Source organism: Lucilia sericata, unplaced genomic scaffold, assembly GCF_015586225.1.
Source record: "Lucilia sericata isolate MDLA Ls3-8-SP2 unplaced genomic scaffold, ASM1558622v1 Contig000782F_arrow, whole genome shotgun sequence".
NCBI classification, from domain to species: Eukaryota; Metazoa; Arthropoda; class Insecta; order Diptera; family Calliphoridae; genus Lucilia; species Lucilia sericata.
In genome coordinates, this window is record NW_023994776.1 from 160184 (window position 1) to 181765 (window position 21582).

Sequence of the window (21582 nt, forward strand, 5' to 3'; positions counted from 1 at the left end):
TATTTAGTATATAGTATATGTAGTAGTAGACATACTATAATAGTGGTTTTTATTGTTAATTTACAAAAAAAAAATATGTACTTTAGCATTAAAAAACAATCAACTAAAATAATTGTATGTATTCATCATACATTCATAACAAATTACTCTCTTTACTCCTGTTACTACTCACTTGTAATATGCTTATTTTACTCTCCTCTCTGACCCTCTCGGAAAAATTTTCTTAATGGCAGATGTTTGTTTTTTTAGTTGTTTGTAAAGTGTGTAAAAAATGTGTTTTTTTAAAAGGAAAATAATGCCAGATCTTTAGATTGGTGAAAAAAAATGGGAAATTTGGGAATTGCAAAAGAATCAATACAGAAGTAGTTCGTTAACTGGTTCTTGGGGGTAGATAAAGGTTGTAGTTATATTAATTTTTTTTTACAAAAGTGTTTAATTACTTTAAGTTTTCCTGATCCAGGAGGTACATATGATAATGTTTAGAGTATCTAAAACTTTTTGCTTAATGACGTCAGTTTTTAATTTTTGTTTTTTAAATTATTGTTTAATTAGTTTTTTTTGCACTATCTTATCTTATGCAATACCTGTTGCTTTTTTAAAATTACTAACAGTTTTTGCTAATTTTTTTTTTTTACCTTGAAATTTTTATTTGAAGTGGGTGTTTTTTTCAATATTATAAAATTCTTTGTAAATATTATTATTCAATTGGAATTTTAATTAGAAATTTCCTAATTTAGACATTAACTAAGTGAGAATGATTTAAACACTTTAAATTAAATTTAAAGTATTTCAAAGAGAACTGATGATAAATAGTACTTAATTTTAATAATAAAAGTACTTTTTTGTAAATTAATAGTACAAAGTGATTAGAAAACGAAATAAAGTTAGGTTAGGTGAGCAGATTGTTGGTTTCATCATATTGATCTCTTTGTGATATTTTAAAGTATCGGCTTATTAGTACTATTCTATGTAATTAGTCTGATTCCCCTCCAAACTATTTTGTTTCAAGTTTATCTTTCAATGATCTCTTCGGATAAAACCGTAAAGTCGTACAGCAAATGGCTGCCTAGTGTACCTAAAAACCTATGTTCTACTAGGACCAGATATTGACAGAATAAGAGGGTAACAGACATCGTTTTTATCAAAGTTTCTAAGCTTCTACACAAGTTGTTTCTCTGAAGATTCCATCCTCTGTTAGGAAGCCCAAAAGCCCAGTGTTTCGAAGCTTAGCTCTCGGAATATATAAGAAGGATTACGATCGTAGTGTATATCGATCACATGATCTTCGCCATTGTACTGGTCTTCTCAGCAGTCCACTAGATTGCAACTGAATCCATCATATTGATGGACTGTAAATAGAAAGTGTTAGAGCATTAGTACACCTCGTTATAATTACTTCGGTTCCTATTTAAACTTTTTTGTTGCAAGTTTTTCTCTCGGATGATCACCTTAAGTTGTACAGCAAATGGTTATCTAGCTATGCTCCGCTAAGGTCGGTCATTGACAGACGACGTGGGTATTATTCTCATTGTTATGACAGCTTCTGTGGAAGTCATTCTCGGAAGATTCAAGACTTGTGGCCAGTAACCACTGTAATTGTGTTTCGTAGCTGAGCTCTCGGAATATACGTAAATATATGAAGGCTTGCGATCGTAGTTCATTGTATAAGAGCCACATGATCTTCGTCATTATACAGTTCGTCACATGTAACGCAAACTATTATCCTCGTCTGACCACCTATATTGAGTCATCATATTGATCCCTTTGTGATACTGCAAATAGAAAGGGTCAGAGCTTTAGTATAACTCGATTTACTTACTGCGGTTCTCCAAACTTTTTTTTCTTTCGTATAATTAGCCCACGAGGTCTTTGGACAGTGAACTCGGCAATTGCGTTTTGTAGCTGAGTTCTCGAAAGATATATCGACTACATAATCTTCGCTAGTCTTGTCTGGACATCTAGATTGGACATGATCGTGGAGTTTATCACGTATTGAGCGTAGCTGTAGAAAGACTAAAGACAAAGCTATCCGTCTCTTGCTAGTGAAGTACTAGTCTTCGCAAGATAATTCGCAATGGTGTGCCTTACAGTCCTGCTGTAGTATATTTGTTAATAGATGTCCTGAATTCAAGCACATTTGATGTTTTATAACTACCAAAGATAGTCTTTACGACAGCTTTACTGTCAGTATATATCCGCATATCAAAGACGTATACTCGGTGGAATCTAAGCCAATTGGCAGCCCGTTTTATGTGTGATAGTTCTGCCTGCAGAACGCAATATAGAAGCTATCACTCACTCCATCCATCTTTTGTTTTAGAGCCATTAGTGTAAGTTTTATACGATCCATCACTGAGGATAAAATCTATCTCATATGGGTAGTAATGGATCAATACGGAGATATTTTTATCTAAGAAAAGGTGCTATAGTCAATACTGTCCAGAGTTGAGATCGCAGAGTTGAGAGCAACTTTTTGACACATTAGATCAATGGATAGCCAATTTATCATGACAAGAAGAGTCATATATGAAGTAGTACAACTTTTCGAATTAGATCTTTAATTACATACATATGTAAACTTAATGATGTTTTGCTCTCTAATTTGAATAGATATCGTTGTACCTTAAGATTATTGAGTCTTAAAGAACTTTTGTTCTTGGGGAAGTGTTTTATTCCTATTAAAAAGTCATTATAGTAGTAAACAACTTATTTTTCTATAATCTGGCTACCTTAAATTAATGTCTCTGGTCTAGAATCTATAAGCTACTAGGGGATGGAAATGGAAAAAAATTCAACAAATATATAACTACATAGATATGCATCTAATTTATGCACTCTCTACGTTTCTCTATATTTCGTTTATCATTTCTCTCTCTTTCTCCCAGCGTTATTTTAGTTAACTCTCGTTGTATATATATACACGATTTTCTAAAGACTTCCCTTAATTGTAGACAATTTTTTCCCATTGAAACTCATTCGTTAAATAGAATCTCTCGGTGAACGACGTATTTATAGTAAAAGTATTAAAGTAAACTAAGACGGGTTTTAATACTATTAAATTTTTGTATAAAATCAAACAAAGAAATTCTCTAACAAAATGTTAATATTATAATAATATTAAAGAAAATAATAACATATAATAACAATTAATAAAAATTGTTTAAATAAAGGTAAAGAAAATTTATCAACAAAAAATGTTATAAATGAAAAGATAACATACAATTTTTAACAACATTTAAGGGTGTTTCAATATCAAAAAATGGCCAGTATCTAACTACGAGTGCTCATGTTGGTCTCATAAAGTAAAAAAAAAGAAAAATTTATTTTTATTTGAAAAATTTTACAAAAAAAAAGACCTCCTCAGGGTTTAAAAAATATTTAAAATTATAAAATTTTAAAATCTTTAAAATGCGTTAAATTTTGAATAAAATTTTTTTTGGTTAAAATTTTATTTAATAATTTTATTAAAATTAATTTTTCTAAAAAAAAACGTAGTAAAAAATCTAATTCTAAAACGTAGCTAAAAACGAAAAAAATTACACATACGCAGCAGTCTGTTTTTTAAATTTAAAAAAAATCAATATTTTATTTGATTTCTAAAGTGTGAGAGAAGTGCGTTGGTATACCCATTTTATAATATCCTTAACATTATTAGAAAAATGGTGTTTTTCTACCCAAACTCTTATGAAAACAACAATATTGTGCTCTCTGTATTTTAAAAAGAGAGCAAAGAAAGTTTGCTGTGATAAAGCAAAATTTTGTGAAAACTTTCAAAAGCAAATATGTTAAATAAAAGCTGTGTGCAAAATTATTAAAAAAAATAATTAAAATTTCCGTTTGTAAAATTGTTTATTATTAAATAATGTATTTTTCAAGTAAATTCTTGGAAACTTTTTTTAAAACCATCGATAAGATAAATATGAAATCAATAATATTTGCTCTACAAGTGTTTATACGAAAGCAATTAATATTTCTTGATAACATTTCACAGTGATTGGCAAAATGTTTCAATATTATTTAGAGTATTCCAGAAATGAAGAATATGTGAAACAGATCGGTTTACTTTAACGGGTTCCTAAGTGTTTCATTATAATTTGGAATATTTTAGAAGCGTGATAAATGTCAAATACAACGTTTGAATGTAGACATCGTTATATTTCTTTTGATAACATTTCACAGTGATTTACTAAACACTTCAATATAATTTTAAATATTTCACAAGCGGGGAGTAATAAAAAATCTAATTTAAAGTTTCCTACATAAGTTATATAGATTCAAAATACTAATTTTATATCTGGATAACATTTCACAGTGATTTACTAAATGTTTTGGAATAAATTAGAATTTTACAGAAGCGAGTAGAATGGTCGAAACATATCGGTTGAATATCTAAATTTTATTTTGGTAAATTCAAATATAGACCGGCGGACATTGTCAAATCAATCAATATTTCTTGATAACATTTCACAGTGATCTGCTAAATTTTCCAATATAATTTCAAATATTCCAGCAGTTAGAAGAATGTCAAACATATCATAGTTTACTATAGATGTCTGTAAAATGTTTGACAGATTCAAAAATGATAATTTCATTTCTAGATAACATTTCTCAGTGATTAGCTAAATGTTTCAAAACAATTCTAGCAGCAAGTAGAACTTCAAAACAGATCCTTTGAGCCTAGAGGTTATTAAGTTTTATTAGTAGATTAAAAAACTTAATATTTCATTAGACTGTCGGATATTTGTCAAATCATTCAATATTTCATGATAACATTTCATAGTGATTTACTAAATGGTTCAATACAAATACGAATATTCAAGCAGCGAGAAGTATCAGTTTACTATAGAAGTCTTTGAAATAAATGTTAAAATTCTTAATTTCTGGATAACATTTTACAGTGATTTGCTTAACGATTCCTGCATAATTTGGAATATTAAACTGCAACTCGGGTTATTAAAATTCTGCCGGCACGGGTTGGAAGTAGTTCAAAATAATTATTTTTGGTAAAGTTTTACAGTAATTTGCTTAATGTTTCAATACAGTTTAAAATATGTTTTCGTTAAATCGCTACTGTAGCCTATTGATGTCTAGAATGTTCGAAGTTGACATGTCAGATTATACTTGTTATTAAAAGACGGCGGTGAAAAATTTAAACCTGCCGGCTAACAGCTGTGTAGTTTGAAAGTATTGTAGATTCGGTCAGACGTACACATACAAGAGTTTGGGATAGCCAGATCATCCTTTCATCACAAGCCCGCTCATTGCGGGTTATAAGGGAGAACGCCTGATAGCTGTTCCAAAAAGACGCTGCCAGACGGGGGGAAGTTAATTCTTAGTTTCGAGCTCAATACTGACTTGTCAGGAACAGTTAGCCCAAGTTTTTACCTCCAGTATAGCTGTACATACGACTGTGGCTAAATATCTCTCATAATTTATCGTCCGGGCTTTCAAATCTAACAAATTAACTTAGAATATTATCTAGCGGATCAAATAAAATCTATTAACTACTTTTTAGCTGGGGTCAAAGGTCATATTGTCTCTCAATTTGTATGAAATACTTTTTAAATATTATTGCTCATTTCTGTAGAACTTTTCCAGATTGTTTTTAAACGGAAATTGTCTATTAAACTTATTGTAGTTATAATTTTCCAAAAATAGAATGACTCTTTTAACGTAATTGTTTTCTGAGTAAATAGAAAAATCTTATCTTTTAGATAATGTTTTGAGTGCATTTTTATTCACAAATATTTCTGGGAAATATGATAATGCATATTTAAAAAAAAAACTATTTCAACATAAAGTCGAGTTACTTTTTAAACGATATTCTGAAAGTGAAATAGATAAAATAATTTATATAATTAAAAAAAGATTATTACAAATATATTGTAAACTAGATAATGATTCGAAACATCTACGATATTCTTTTTCATATATTTACTTAATCTAAATTAATCAAGATAAGAATGCTAAAAGATCATTAACCTTAGTATTGTTATGGCCACATAAATTATCTATAATTACACCTGCTTACATTGTGATAAGAATATTTTATCTTATCTCTACTATCCTGTATCCTTATACTTACAAGTATTTTTCTTTCTTTTCTATCATTACAGTTCAAATACCAAACAGTTGTAATAACGTTTCGTGAAAACCATACGCAAGAAGTTAATAATAACGAACAAAATGGCCGGAGAACTATTAGCACGACCAATAAGACCGCTTGAAAGCGGTTATTGGTTTCCTGCCAATCCAAATGATTTCTACAAGTCCATACAACTTAAAGCGGAACAATATCTATTACGTGACGAAACCGATAATAATACCCACAGTGAACAATTGCAAGCGGTGTGTAAACCACGTTATGCCATGAGCGAAATATTCCATAGGGAAGATGAACGTCTTAAAACGTTCAATACTTGGCCAGTGGAGTGGTTGGATAAGAAGGAATTGGCCATGTCGGGCATGTTCTACATGGGCGAGGGTGATAAGACAAAGTGTTATTTTTGTGAAGTGGAAATTGGTCGCTGGGAACCTGAGGATCAACCTGTACCTGAACATCTGCGCTGGTCGCCAAATTGTCCTCTTTTGAGGAGACGTACTACCAACAATGTACCCATTAATTGTGAGGCCTTGGAACGACTATTGCCGCCACCCAGCTATGATATCTGCGGCCTAAATGATCAGATTGAAATAAGACGTAATGCATTTCCCGAGGGCACCATACCTGCGGCCGATATACCGCCTGCCTCACCTGCCACAGCCAGTAGTAGCGGTAGTAGTGCCAGCATCCCTAATTCTGGTACATTTTATCCCGAGTATCCAGAATATGCCATTGAAACGGCTCGCTTGCGTACATTTGCCGAGTGGCCGCGCAACATGAAACAGAAACCTGCTCAGTTAGCCGAGGCGGGTTTCTTTTATACCGGTGTGGGTGACCGTGTCAAGTGTTTCAGCTGTGGTGGTGGTCTTAAAGACTGGGATGAGAATGATGAGCCCTGGGAACAACATGCTCTCTGGATGGGCAAATGTCGTTATGTAAAATTAATCAAGGGTGATACTTACATAGAAACTGTTGTAAATAGATTTAAAAAATCCAATGCCAACACCAACACTGAAGAGGGGGAGCAGGCACAACAAACTACTGCCAATACCAACTCGCTTACCATAGCCACTGTTCTAAACGCAAGCAGTATAACGGGCCCAAAAGAAACGGAACAGCAATTGTCAGCGGGCGCCACACAACAAACATTAGCTGCCGCTGGCTGCCCAGCACCAGAACAAAATCGCAAATCTTCTTCCACTATACCCGAGGAGAAATTGTGCAAAATTTGTTATGCCAACGAATACAATACGGCGTTTTTACCTTGTGGTCATGTGGTGGCCTGTGCCAAGTGCGCTTCATCCGTTACCAAGTGTCCACTGTGTCGAAAAGCCTTTGCCGATGTGATGCGTGTATATTTTTCGTAAATTATTATAAACTCTATATAGTTATTTATACTTTTAATAATTACAGCAAACATAAAAATAACACAAAAACAACAACAACTCCTACAGTTATTTGCCCTTTAAAATTAACCAACTTTCCATTCCCTTATAGTTTTACAAATGTATATAATTCTCTAACAACAACCACAATAATAATAATAATCCCCCGCCTTGGTCTAAACTATCTATATCCTTTAACAAAACGGGTTTAACGGCCAGTTAGGATTTGTGTTAAATGAGTCTTAACTGGCCGTTAAATTTTGTACAAAAACATTACATTACATTGTGTTAAGTTAATCAGTTTTAAATCTTAAATTAAGCATTTAATAAGATTTTAAAACATTAGCGGAAATCACTCTACGTAGTATATTTGCCAGAGTAAGCAGCTACAAGGAGTTAAGCATTTTTTTTACAATATTATTTTGATTTTGCAAACTATAGCATTTTTACTATTATTTGCAAAAGTAGTTAACTATGAAGACTGATTTCCGCTAATATATTTTTACATTAATGGCAAAATTAAAAAAAAAAACCCAAAAACTTACTACATTTTCTATATAACACTTTGTCCAATTCACCAACGAATTGTAGTGAATTGTACAAATTTAATTTAAAAAAATAAAAAAAATTAAAAAAAATAAAACAAATTCAAAAACATACTTTTTTCTAAAATTAAAATACATAAATATAAAAACTATCTGTAATAATAATAATAGTAATAAAATAAAAACAAATAAAACTGAAAAACTATTTTTTGAAAACAAAAGATTAATTAAGATTTTATTCTATCTACAACATAAAAATTTTGTGTATGCAATGAATGTGGTCTGAAAAACAAACAAACAAAAAACATAATTATGAGTGAATGTTTTTAAAAAATTGAGCAACAATAAATATTAATATAAACATGATAAACACAAAACAGCACAGTTGTAATCTTTTATTTTTCATTTTAATTAACTAAACCTAATTCTAACATTTCTAATATTTTAAAATCTTTAAAAAACCGTTACATATTATTGAATTAAATTTTTTTATTTTTTGAAATATTTGGCAAGTTTTTGTTTCTTTTTAATATTAATGATTAATTTTAATTATGATTTGGCATTATTAACTGAAAAAGCAAATAGAATATGAATTAAATTTTAATGCAAAACATCAAAAACAATATGTAAAGAATTTCATAAAAATGGTTAAAAACAAACAAGAAATATTTTTGAAAAATAATTAAAATAAAATGTTTTACAAAATTCAAAATTGTGAGTGTTTTATTTCAACAACTTAAAAGGGCAAACAAAAGCAAGTATTACGACCGGTTTAGAAACCGTGGTTTAGAAACTCCTTTTACGGAAATAATTCGGTATCTCAGGAACTACCTGATTCTGTTCCAATTTTTTCTAGTAAAGTTCTAGTTATATTCTAGTTTTCTTCTAGTCCTGTTCTGTTATAGTTAGTTCTGTTTCAGTTCTCTTTTTATTCTATTCTAGTTCAGTTGTAGTTCAATTTTAGTTTAAATTTAGTCCTGTTCTAGTTCAGTTCTGTGTTAGTTCTGTTCTAGTTTTGTTCTAGTTCTGTTCATGTTTTGTTCTAATTCTGTACTAGTTCTTTTCTAGTTCTGCTCTAGTTCTATTCTAGTTCAGTTCTAGTTCATTCCAGTTCAGTTCTAGTTCAGTTCTAGTTCAGTTCTTGTTCAGTTCTAGTTCAGTTCTAGTTCAGTTCTTGTTCTTGTTCAGTTCTAGTTCAGTTCTAGTTCAGTTCTAGTTCAGTTCTAGTTCAGTTCTAGTTCAGTTCTAGTTCAGTTCTAGTTCAGTTCTAGTTCAGTTCTAGTTCAGTTCTAGTTCAGTTCTAGTTCAGTTCTAGTTCAGTTCTAGTTCAGTTCTAGTTCAGTTCTAGTTCAGTTCTAGTTCAGTTCTAGTTCAGTTCTAGTTCAGTTCTAGTTCAGTTCTAGTTCAGTTCTAGTTCAGTTCTAGCTCAGTTCAAGTTCAGCTCTAGTTCTGTTCTGTGTTAGTTCTGCTCTGTTTAGATCTCATTTTTAAAGTTTTTTACTTTTATTTTAAATTTCTTACCAAAATGTTTATTTTTAAAAAAATGCTTTTGCGTGAAAAGTTGACTTGATAAACATTTTTTGTTATCGCACTTGGATTCAGGACCACTTAATCTTCCCCAATCTGCCAATAAATTTTAAAGGAGTGCAAAAAAACTGTTTGTGCAGATCAGTGTAATATAAAAATACTTTTATTAAATGGACTTATGACCATTTCGCGGTAACAAGTTTAATCAGAATTATTATTAAAGATAATTTTATTTCTCATAAGTATGAAAATAATCATTAAATCATGATAACCGCGAAAGATATATTTGAAATCATTTCCGATGCTTCATTTCAAGTATAAATTAATGAATTAAATACTAACATCTCTTAATATCCGAATAGAAGTCCGTCTGTAAAGTCCGCAAATGGTAAACTAATTAGCAATGACTTGCAATATACAAAACGAATTACAAACGATACAACCAAACTTCAATATAAATCACATCAATGAGCATTTAACACCGCATTACGAACTGAACGATCGATTTAGATGTGAAAAGGAACGTTTGAAGACATTTGAAAATTGGCCTCTCCAATGGCTGGATAAACATAAATTGGCTGCAAGTGGAATGTTTTTTACAGGCAAAGAGGATCTAACTAAATGTTACTTTTGTGAGGTTATCATTGGCAAATGGGAGTTGCAGGATGATCCGGTGCTGGAGCATTTACGTTGGTCACCAAACTGTCCACTGTTAATACGCTGCACAACCAATAATGTACCCATAAATGAAATTATTCTAGACCAATTGTTACCTGCAAAAAAAATCGCTTCCTACGATATGCCACCCATTGGAGCAGGGCGCAAAACTCAAGTGGCAGATTACTCTATAAAAGCGGTACGTTTAGCATCTTTTGCTGAATGGCCGCGTAGTATAAAACAAAGGCCTGAGGAACTAGCCGAAGCTGGTTTCTATTATAAGGGTGTTGGTGATAGTGTTGTATGTTTCGAATGTCTGAGTGGCCTCAAAGACTGGGATGTAGACGATGATCCTTGGGAACAACATGCCCTATGGATGGGACACTATTGTCCCTATGTAAAACTTATGAAAGGCGAAGAGTTTATTAAAAGTGTGAAAGTGAAATTTGAAAATTCTACAATCAACATATCGGAACCCAAAATGAATAACCAATTGCCAGAAGTTACATCCACCGAATTGACTGACGATAAATTATGTAAAATATGTTTTGATAAAGAATGCAATGCCGTCTATGTGCCTTGTGGTCATGTTGTGGCCTGTGCTCAGTGTGCCTTCGCATCGAAAGAATGCCCCCTGTGTCGGGCGGCCATTCAAAATGTTGTACGTTTGTATTTCTCCTAAAAGAATTAAATGAGATTGTGAAAAAACCTACATTAAATGAAGATTCGAATATTTTATTATAGTTATTATTTTTTAATAAAAAAAATTATAAATTATATAAAATTTGACTGTTTTGTTATATACACAGGCCAACAAAATTTGAAAAAAATCAAAACCCAGAGACCAAAGTATATATTTTTAAAGATATTGAGTATAACTGAATCCGAATGTGGTCTCGGTGTATAGGTTAATATATCACGAAAAAGGATGAAGATATAAGAAATGTTAAATTATAAAGATCGGGATCTAAATCTTCAATAGTTTGTTTAGATTTTATTTCCAAAAGTTTTCTATCAGCAAAATCGATTTAAAAATAACGAAGAGCAAAATTCCGAAACAAAAAATTTTTCCAGAATTTTGAAAATCTTTCTGATCATATCGCTCATTTACTACAGGACTGGCATCATTCAAAATTCCATTTTTTTTCGTAATGGATTATTTTCAGTGTTAATAAAAATATTGTATTAATTCAGATTAGAAACATATTATCTGGTTTTATGATCGGAATCCTATAATTTCTTTCAAAGTTGTCCTAGAAATTGTAAAAAGTTATGAAACATTTAAAACAGTTATTCTCGAAAAGTCTTTTTGATGTAAGTCTTGTCTATATAAATGTCGGATAGGTATTCATGGATTGGTAATATGTAGGTACTATATAAACAGAATGATACTCGAAAGACCTTTCATTTAATGTATAATCTTTCATTGCACATTTTTCGTAAAAATTAATCAGATAAGGATCGTTTATAAAATTGTTTTTGAATACTTTATGTTACTTGTTTTTCGAGAAATTTTGAATATATTTCAAAAACCTTTAAACGGTTTCTTAAATTTGATTTCAAATTATAAATTATAGTGGACTTAGTTATTCTAACATATTATAAGTTAATACACATTCTAATCATACAATAATTGAAATAAATTTGATTTATTAATAAAACATTATTATTAAAAACCACAAGTGATATTCAGAAAAGGAAAATATATATATTTTTTACTGCTGCTGACAAGATACCAAGTAAATGGGTATTTCAAGACATGAGTGTGTTATAGGGTGATCGATTATTCGACATTTTCAAAAAACCGGTTTTCGAATAGTTCGAATAGTTGACATTTCAAAAAAACCGGTTGATATTTTTCAAATTCAGAAAAAACCGGTTAACCGGTTTTTCATAATAAATAAAAAAATATATGTTAATTTGAAGAAATTAATGTTTATGTTTAAATTTGATTAATAAAACATGGCCCGAAATGATTTTTAACAGTTTAACAGATTATAACTTTAGATCTAGTCGTCTGATTTACATTATTTCTTTAATATAAAAAAAAAAAATTAGGAAAAAAGTGGACACTTCTGCTAAACATAAGGTACTATGTAATCCTAGCTTATTCTAAAGCCCTTTTAGGAAATTTTCATAGGCATTCCAACACTTCCATAATATTTCAGCGGTAAATTAATTATTGTAGTTGGAATATAATCTTAAGATTAATAAAATTTTATTAAACAGTTATCAATTTTACAAATAAAATTTTTTAATTAATTAGGAAAATCAAAAAAGTTTAACCAATGGTGCTTTAGAAAAATATATCCTAGTTCCTGGACTCGAATATTTTTAAAATTTAAACGGGCTGTATTATTTACTTCAAAATTTCATTTAAATAATCTTTGAATACAAAGCAAATAAAAGTATTCGAAACCGGTTTTTAAAAAGTGAAAAAACCGGGTTATTCGATATTCGAAAAATCAACATTTAGAAAAAACCGACACTGGTAAAGCAGAAAAAACCGGTTTTAAAACCGGTTGAAAAATCGAGTCGATCACCCTAGTGTGTTACAATTGCTTCTCATTTAAACACCCGTATTCAGAAACATTTTTAAATATACACAGTTTTCCATTCGTGTTTTTTCAGGAATACAAATTTATATATATTTTTTTAAATTTTAACTTTAAAGTTTATAACTAAGTTTTAATTTCAATTTTTAAGCCGAAGAATTTGATATCTTGTCAGCCCACAATAAGTAATCATATTCGATAATGTGTTTTCTTTATTAGGCGTTTTTTGTGAAGTAGGTTTTTTACACCCTACATTGCGAAAAGAGTATATACTAATTAATAGTTCGATTGTTTTTATGTACACCGTTTATGCTCTAACATTATATTCTATACCCTACAACAAATTTGTAACGCACAAAAATATTCGACCTATACCCACATTCAAGCACGTATACCAATAGGATACAACTGAATAATAGTGGCACAACTAAGTTTTATACTAGCATTGATGACGTACGTAATGATCGGGCCTTATTTGACCATAGCTCGCACACAAAGTCCACCTCAGAAAATGACTTGAATGTCCTCAATTCACTTTTAAACACTAAAACTCGATGAAAGAAATATATCTATCCAACAAATTTTATCAGACTCTGTCCATATTTGGCCCTAGACTTCATATGAAGCCTCATTCAGAAATTTAGTTTTTCGTAAATAGATTGTTGGAATATTTATATCGGAACCAAGGCAATACTCAAGATAAATGATTTTTTATGAAAAACACACTTGATATTCATAAATGGCGTTGGGTATCCCATGGTTTTATTTCGTTATACGTTCTGGGTTCTTACAAGATCTCTCAGTTAGTTAATTAGTTAATTAGTTAGTTAGTTAGTTAGTTAGTTAGTTAGTTAGTTAGTTAGTTAGTTAGTTAGTAGTTAGTTAGTTAGTAGTTAGTTAGTTAGTTAGTTAGTTAGTTAGTTAGTTAGTTAGTAGTTAGTTAGTTAGTTAGTTAGTAGTTAGTTAGTTAGTTAGTTAGTTAGTTAGTTAGTTAGTTAGTTAGTTAGTTAGTTAGTTAGTTAGTTAGTTAGTTAGTTAGTAGTTAGTTAGTTAGTTAGTTAGTTAGTTAGTTAGTTAGTTAGTAGTTAGTTAGTTAGTTAGTAGTAGTTAGTTAGTAGTTAGTAGTTAGTTAGTTAGTTAGTTAGTAGTTAGTTAGTTAGTTAGTTAGTTAGTTAGTTAGTTAGTTAGTTAGTTAGTAGTTAGTTAGTTAGTTAGTTAGTTAGTTAGTTAGTTAGTAGTTAGTTAGTTAGTTAGTAGTTAGTTAGTTAGTTAGTAGTTAGTTAGTTAGTTAGTTAGTTAGTTTAGTTAGTTAGTTAGTTAGTTAGTTAGTTAGTTAGTTAGTTAGTTAGTTAGTTAGTTAGTTAGTTAGTTAGTAGTAGTTAGTTAGTTAGTTAGTTAGTTAGTTAGTTAGTTAGTTAGTAGTTAGTTAGTTAGTTAGTTAGTTAGTTAGTTAGTTAGTTAGTTAGTTAGTTAGTTAGTTAGTTAGTTAGTTAGTTAGTTAGTTAGTTAGTTAGTTAGTTAGTTAGTTAGTTAGTTAGTTAGTTAGTTAGTTAGTTAGTTAGTTAGTTAGTTAGTTAGTTAGTTAGTTAGTTAGTTAGTTAGTTAGTTAGTTAGTTAGTTAGTTAGTTAGTTAGTTAGTTAGTTAGTTAGTTAGTTAGTTAGTTAGTTAGTTAGTTAGTTAGTAGTTAGTTAGTTAGTTAGTTAGTTAGTTAGTTAGTTAGTTAGTTAGTTAGTTAGTTAGTTAGTTAGTTAGTTAGTTAGTTAGTTAGTTAGTTAGTTAGTTAGTTAGTTAGTTAGTTAGTTAGTTAGTTAGTTAGTTAGTTAGTTAGTTAGTTAGTTAGTTAGTTAGTTAGTTAGTTAGTTAGTTAGTTAGTTAGTTAGTTAGTTAGTTAGTTAGTTAGTAGTTAGTAGTTAGTTAGTTAGTTAGTTAGTTAGTTAGTTAGTTAGTTAGTTAGTTAGTTAGTTAGTTAGTTAGTTAGTTAGTTAGTTAGTTAGTTAGTAGTTAGTTAGTTAGTTAGTTAGTTAGTTAGTTAGTTAGTTAGTTAGTAGTTAGTTAGTTAGTTAGTTAGTTAGTTAGTTAGTTAGTTAGTTAGTTAGTTAGTTAGTTAGTTAGTTAGTTAGTTAGTTAGTTAGTTAGTTAGTTAGTTAGTTAGTTAGTTAGTTAGTTAGTTAGTTAGTTAGTTAGTTAGTTAGTTAGTTAGTTAGTTAGTTAGTTAGTTAGTTAGTTAGTTAGTTAGTTAGTTAGTTAGTTAGTTAGTTAGTTAGTTAGTTAGTTAGTTAGTTAGTTAGTTAGTTAGTTAGTAGTTAGTTAGTTAGTTAGTTAGTTAGTTAGTTAGTTAGTTAGTTAGTTAGTTAGTTAGTTAGTTAGTTAGTTAGTTAGTTAGTTAGTTAGTAGTTAGTTAGTTAGTTAGTTAGTTAGTTAGTTAGTTAGTTAGTTAGTTAGTTAGTTAGTTAGTTAGTTAGTTAGTTAGTTAGTTAGTTAGTTAGTTAGTTAGTTAGTTAGTTAGTTAGTTTGTTAGTTAGTTAGTTAGTTAGTTAGTTATAACTCCATAATTTTAGTGCATATCAAATCCATCAAATCTTAACTTACCAACTTCTCCCACTTGTAAACATCTAAAACCAATTTATACCGCGCAATTCTGTCTAGAAATGCTTCATCCAAAAGCTGTTAATTAGTAGTTTTTAAGCCTGTATAATATCACACACTTCCTTATTTGGCCAATATCTCTGATGCATAGTACATACGCCCATTATAAGTCATACAGCTAAAAAAAACACTGCACATTGCCTAACTTTAGTTACAAACACTCAATAACAACGATTTAAAATTGTTATATACGTCATTGAATTTAATTTATTACTTACTAGCTATACCCAGTGTGCTTCGCTACCCTCATCGTAATGGAATAAAATAAATATTATTGTAAATGTATATACATCTGCAATATCAAAAAGTCCCCTATTTAAATTTATGTTTATATATTCAATATTTTAAAAAACTCAAAAAGTACCAATGAAGTACGAAAAAGTAACAAAAGACCTCTTTTATTTAATTTCATGTTCCTAAGTTCAATATTATAGAAAATTAAAAAAGTACCAGTTGAAGAACGAAAAATTACCAAAGGGTCCCCTTTTATAGATTCTCATTAACTCCGGGCTCCACATGGTTAATTTCATGTTATAAAAAACACAAAAAGTACCTTTTGAAGAACGAAAAATTACCAAAAAGTCCTCTTTTTATATGTTCTCACTTACTCTAGGCTCTACGTACTTAATTTCATGTTTCTAGGTTCAATATTATAAAAAATTCAAAAAGTACCTTTTGAAGAACGAAAAAGTGCCGAAAAGTCGCCTTTTATAGGTTATCACTTAATCTTGGCTGTACTTGCTTAATTTCATGTTTCTAGGTTCAATATTATAGAAAATTCAAAAAGTACCTTTTGAAGAACGAAAAAGTACCAAAAAGTCCCCTCTTATAGATTCTCATTTACTCCAGGCTCTATATGCTTAATTTCATGCTTCTAGGATCAATATTATAGAAAATTCAAAAAGTACCTTTTGAAGAACGAAAAAGTACCAAAAAGTCCCCTTTTATAGATTCTCATTTACTAAGGGCTCTACATGTTTCTAGGTTAAATTTTATAGAAAACTCAAAAAGTACCAGTCGAAAGACGAAAAAGTACCAAAAAGTCCCCTATTATAGATTCTCATTTACTCTGGGCTCTACATGCTTAATTTCATGTTTCTAGTTAAATTTCCCCTTTTATAGATTCTCATTTACTAAGGGCTCTACATGCTTAATTTCATGTTTCTAGGTTAAATTTTATAAAAAATTCAAAAAGTACCAGTCGAAGGACGAAAAAGTACCAAAAAGTCCCCTATTATAGATTCTCATTTACTCTGGGCTCTACATGCTTAAATTCATGTTTCTAGGTTAAATTTTATAGAAAACTCAAAAAGTACCAGTCGAAAGACGAAAAAGTTCCAAAAAGTCCCCTTTTATAGATTCTCATTTACTAAGGGCTCTACATGCTTAATTTCATGTTTCTAGATTAAATTTTATAGAAAACTCAAAAAGTATCAGTCGAAGGACGAAAAAGTACCAAAAAGTCCCCTATTATAGATTCTTCTTTACTCTGGGCTCTACATGCTTAAATTCATGTTTCTAGGTTAAATTTTATAGAAAACTCAAAAAGTACCAGTCGAAAGACGAAAAAGTTCCAAAAAGTCCCCTTTTATAGATTCTCATTTACTAAGGGCTCTACATGCTTAATTTCATGTTTCTAGGTTAAATTTTATAGAAAACTCAAAAAGTATCAGTCGAAGGACGAAAAAGTACCAAAAAGTCCCCTATTATAGATTCTCATTTACTCCGGTCTCTACATGTTTAATTTCATGTTTCTAGGTTCAATATTATAGAAAATTCAAAAAGTACCTTTTGAAGAACGAAAAAGTACCAAAAAGTCCCATTTTATAGATTCTCGTTTACTCCGAGCTCTACATGCTTAATTTCATGTTTCTAGGTTTAATTTTAAAGAAAACTCAAAAATGTACCTGTGTAGAACGAAAAAGTTGCGAAAATCCCTTTATTATTAATTTCATGTTTCTGTGCGATGATGAATCAGTCAGTGAATTAGTCAGTCAGTCAGTAACGTTAGAATTTTATATATATAGATTTTGTTGACTGCAGCAGCTATAACTTTCAGCAATACATATTATGTTCCCTGCACTTATTTAGAAAATTAATTCATTAAAATATGAAAGGCGGTAGTGATCAAATGTTTTTAAAAGGGTACTTATTTCTAAGTATAAATTAAAGTTATTTGTAGGTAATATTAAATTTGCATATATTACTTACAAATAAAATTACTTAAAATGTTACAGAGATTATGCATTGAATTACAATTTAATAGTGAGACTATAATTATGCCATTTTAAGAGTTGCTATATTCTAGATTTTGCTGATTCTTAAGTTTTTGTTCATTAAAGAGACCATAAAACGATGCGCATTAAATCCAAAATTCGATCAAAAATAACAACAATATTGTACATCAGATCAAGGTCTAAAATTTCCTTTATTTCTCAGTTATTTCAAATTTCACATAATCCTTATTTAATTTTAAAAAGGCTTTTTGTATATTCGCATATATGGCAACATCTATGATATTCGTGCTGCTGAAATAGTCCAAAGTCACAATGTTTGCCGTAGAACCCCAAGGTCCTCGAAGCCAATTTGAGACTTTCGTATTGATGTGTAAAGCTCTTTCTTTGGCAGTTTGTAACTTGTTGGTGTTCTGGAAAGGCGAAACGGAAAATCCATAATCTGCTAAGATCTTTAGTAAAACATTACAAATTACTTACCAAAGATTGTTCCATACATTTAATGGCATTAAATATCCAACCTTCATCTCGAACTGGTGATGTTTTCTTTTTGCTAAACAATAGACGCATATAGTCCAGAGCCTGTGAATTATTCATAAAACCGGTTGAGAAACGTTTCCAAGGTGAGCAGAGTATGGGAGATTCTGGAAATTGGTTAAAATTATTACAGTTTTATATCGATTTATAGTTATAGTTTATATGGTATTTTTACCATTTTCCGGATGTGGTAATTCTTCTAATGGATATAATATTATTATGGTTCCATTAGTTGCTATTATTTCTTCGATGGTTAAATCGTAACAGTGCACACTTCTATCAGTGCGTTGAAATGCCAAATGGCCCAATTCATTAGTAATCAAATGCAATAGTCCTGTATGTCTTTCGGGATGTTTGTAGAAACCTTAAAAATAGTTTTTATATTAATATTATCTATGTAGGACTAGATTTTGTAAGTCAAATTTTATTGTAATACTAATTCGTGAAATTATTTACCTATGGGAAATGAGCTGAAATCCAATATAACAACTTCTCCAGATATTGTTACAAATTTACGAACATCTTTTAAAACGAAACGCAACTGATTGATAAACATATTTTCGTTCACTATCCAAAAATTTTCGGGATTTTGTGGATCATATAAATCGACTGGTTTATAGCTGAAATTTAATCAAAATACATTGAATAGTTATACAGGTATTAATTGAAAATAAATATTTGATGGCGACTTCGTTCTACAGTGGACGTTTAACCATAATCGATTTTCGATGAAGCCCATAACTTTAGGATAAAATTTGAAACTATTTTCCTCACGATATTCCGGAAGGATATTGGTATCTGTGCCTTTTGTTCCACAGACACATTTGAGGAATGTTTCGTCCCTCTACTTCCTCTTATTAAGTCCCTATAGTGCCTTCAGCAGGCTTAGCGGTATGTCCGGATATACAAGACTAATGTGTTGATAAATTTTTTTCGGATGGACAAATTTTAAGAATTTTTGTAGCTTTCGCCCTCATGAGATGGTTAAATATAGTTTAGTTTGTTATTCCCTCTGCAATTTCCACAATATCTATACCGAAACCTTGTAGATAGCTACCACAATTTACCGATGTCTATCTGTATATCTGTTAGAATCAATTTTTTGAAGATCCCAGGTGTTTTCGAGGTCCAAATCTAAAATAATTCTATCAGACATGCGAAAAATTTATGGGATATAAGAAAATAATCTTAAAATCTAATAAGGGCCTTGAATATACTTTCGTCTAGCCACGACTAATAGTTCTTATTCCCAACCCATATTTTTGATGGTTGGGGTCTAAGAACCAAATGTATAAGAAATTTGATAATTATAAAGCCTGGGGGGTTTGATCTGAATTTAATATTTAAACTTTACCCAATACTTAAATCCAAATAACGTATACCAAATACCAATTGAGACCAGACATCAAAATATTGTGAAACAGCATGTTCACGTATAAATAAGGACTTGGTAGCACCATAATTAGTAAGATAGGCACCGGAGGCATGGGTTCCTATAAAAAAAGTAAACATAAAAACTATAACAATGTAAACTCCCCTCAAGACATTAAACATTTTTAAAAACCTGGTATAAAAAGTTCTTTCAATTGCATTTTAACAATATCATTCTGTTTTGTCATCCAAGTCGGATAGATTTTCAAACATTCCACCGATAAAAGTTCATTCGATTGAAAACTAGCCACATAATAATCCAAACATTTACTCTTCGTATAATGCAGAGGCTGTACATCGGCATCGTTACGATTCCAACCTTTGGGAAATTTTAATTTTCCAATTTTTTGCTTAATGGACATTTGAAAAGTGGCATTGCTTATATTATAAAGACGTATAAACGGTTGCAAAAGGGTGGTTGAAGGTTCCTCATTATAGATGCCATACCACTCAGGGCGTATGAAACAATCGGAGGCCCAATTTAAATGTAAAGTTGATTCTTGATAAGTGCTGCCATCCAAACCGATTGTTAGATAAATAGGACAAGCTGTTGCAAGAAAAAAAAATTGGTAAAATTAATGAAAATTCTTTAATTTATATAACATACCTTGTATAAAATTATATTTCGATATTGAAATTAAAATTATTATTATAATTTTACAATAGTGATACATCTTAAAATTATATTAATTCTTATTTTAGATATTATTTCACATGTGTATTTCTTGGAAAAACTTTAATAAATGTTGACAAATTGCTCTTCGTGATAAACTGAGAAGAAAAGATCATTCTATTAAGTTTAATTTAAACGATTGTGCACATACAGGGAGCTTACGCCCAATGATAAAAACTATTATCAAAAATATTTAATAGTAATTTTAAATTTGATATCAAGTTATTATCTGAATATTCTGTTTGTTTTCAACACCCTGTATTGCGAATCACGAATTAATATAACGTACTTACGGAAAAGTAGAGCAACGAAGATTGCATCACTTGGATATACTACATAGGTAGATATCTTTGTGTCAGTTTATTGCTCTTGTGATAGTTTTTCATAACAGAGTTGAAATTTTTAGTATTTTATTTTAAATAAAACAGTTCGTTTTCGCAATAAAAATGTAAAATTTTTCAAATTTTACTTTTCACTGCCGATCAAATAATTAACTAACCTATAAACTAGAACTGAACTAGAACTGAACTAGAATTGGACTAGAACTGAGCTAGAGCTGAAATGGAACTGAACTGGAACTGAACTAGAACTGAACTAGAACTGAACTAGAACTGAACTAGAACTGAACTAGAACTGAACTAGAACTGAACTAGAACTGAACTAGAACTGAACTAGAACTGAACTAGAACTGAACTAGAACTGAACTAGAACTGAACTAAACTGAACTGAGAACTGAACTAGAACTGAACTAGAACTGAACTAGAACTGAACTAGAACTGAACTAGAACTGAACTAAAACTGAACTAAAACTGAACTAAAACTGAACTAGAACTGAACTAGAACTGAACTAGAACTGAACTAGAACTGAACTAGAACTGAACTAGAACTGAACTAGAACTAGAACTGAACTAGAAACTGAACTAGAACTGAACTAGAACTGAACTAGAACTAGAACTGAACTAGAACTGAACTAGAACTGAACTAGAACTGAACTAGAACTGAACTAGAACTGAACTAGAACTAGAACTGAACTAGAACTGAACTAGAACTGAACTAGAACTGAACTAGAACTAGACTGAACTAGAACTGAACTAGAACTGAACTAGAACCGGAACTAGAACTGAACTAGAACTAGAACTGAACTAGAACTGAACTAGAACTGAACTAGAAACTGAACTAGACTGAACTAGAACTGAACTAGAACTGAACTAGAACTGAACTAGCAACTGAACTAGAACTGAACTAGAACTCGAACTATAACCTGAACTAGAACTGAACTAGAACTGAA

At 30.3% G+C, this 21582-nt stretch overlaps 3 protein-coding genes across 8 annotated transcripts in view; 2 read left to right on the plus strand and 1 right to left on the minus strand.

Moving 5' to 3' along the window:
* Positions 1–8131, plus strand: part of LOC119608053 (death-associated inhibitor of apoptosis 1) — a 56560-nt gene extending 48429 nt beyond the window's left edge. For 3 of the 6 annotated variants that reach the window (XM_037962296.1, XM_037962295.1, XM_037962298.1), the window contains exon 2: positions 6117–8131. In XM_037962296.1, the coding sequence (XP_037818224.1) occupies positions 6187–7470 (1284 nt within the window). In that variant the 5' untranslated portion in view covers positions 6117–6186 and the 3' untranslated portion in view covers positions 7471–8131. Of the gene's footprint in view, positions 1–2922; positions 3171–3225; positions 3613–6116 lie in introns of those variants that run through there. The other 3 variants (XM_037962297.1, XM_037962299.1, XM_037962300.1) reach the window with 3 other exon arrangements.
* Positions 8132–9875: 1744 nt separating this feature from the next.
* Positions 9876–11001, plus strand: LOC119608055 (death-associated inhibitor of apoptosis 1-like). Its single transcript, XM_037962302.1, has one exon. It carries the CDS (start codon positions 9964–9966, stop codon positions 10897–10899), a length of 936 nt encoding a protein of 311 aa, XP_037818230.1. The 5' UTR covers positions 9876–9963; the 3' UTR covers positions 10900–11001.
* A 6777-nt stretch (positions 11002–17778) lies between these two features.
* Positions 17779–20603, minus strand: LOC119608056. The gene is made up of 8 exons (XM_037962303.1): positions 20584–20603; positions 20229–20392; positions 19755–20168; positions 19545–19683; positions 18647–18810; positions 18366–18554; positions 18134–18297; positions 17779–18066 (listed from the first exon to the last, which is right to left on the minus strand). The coding sequence occupies exons 2-8, from the start codon at positions 20293–20295 to the stop codon at positions 17848–17850; spliced, it is 1356 nt and encodes a 451-aa protein (XP_037818231.1). The 5' UTR covers positions 20296–20392; positions 20584–20603; the 3' UTR covers positions 17779–17847.
* Positions 20604–21582: the final 979 nt, after the last annotated feature.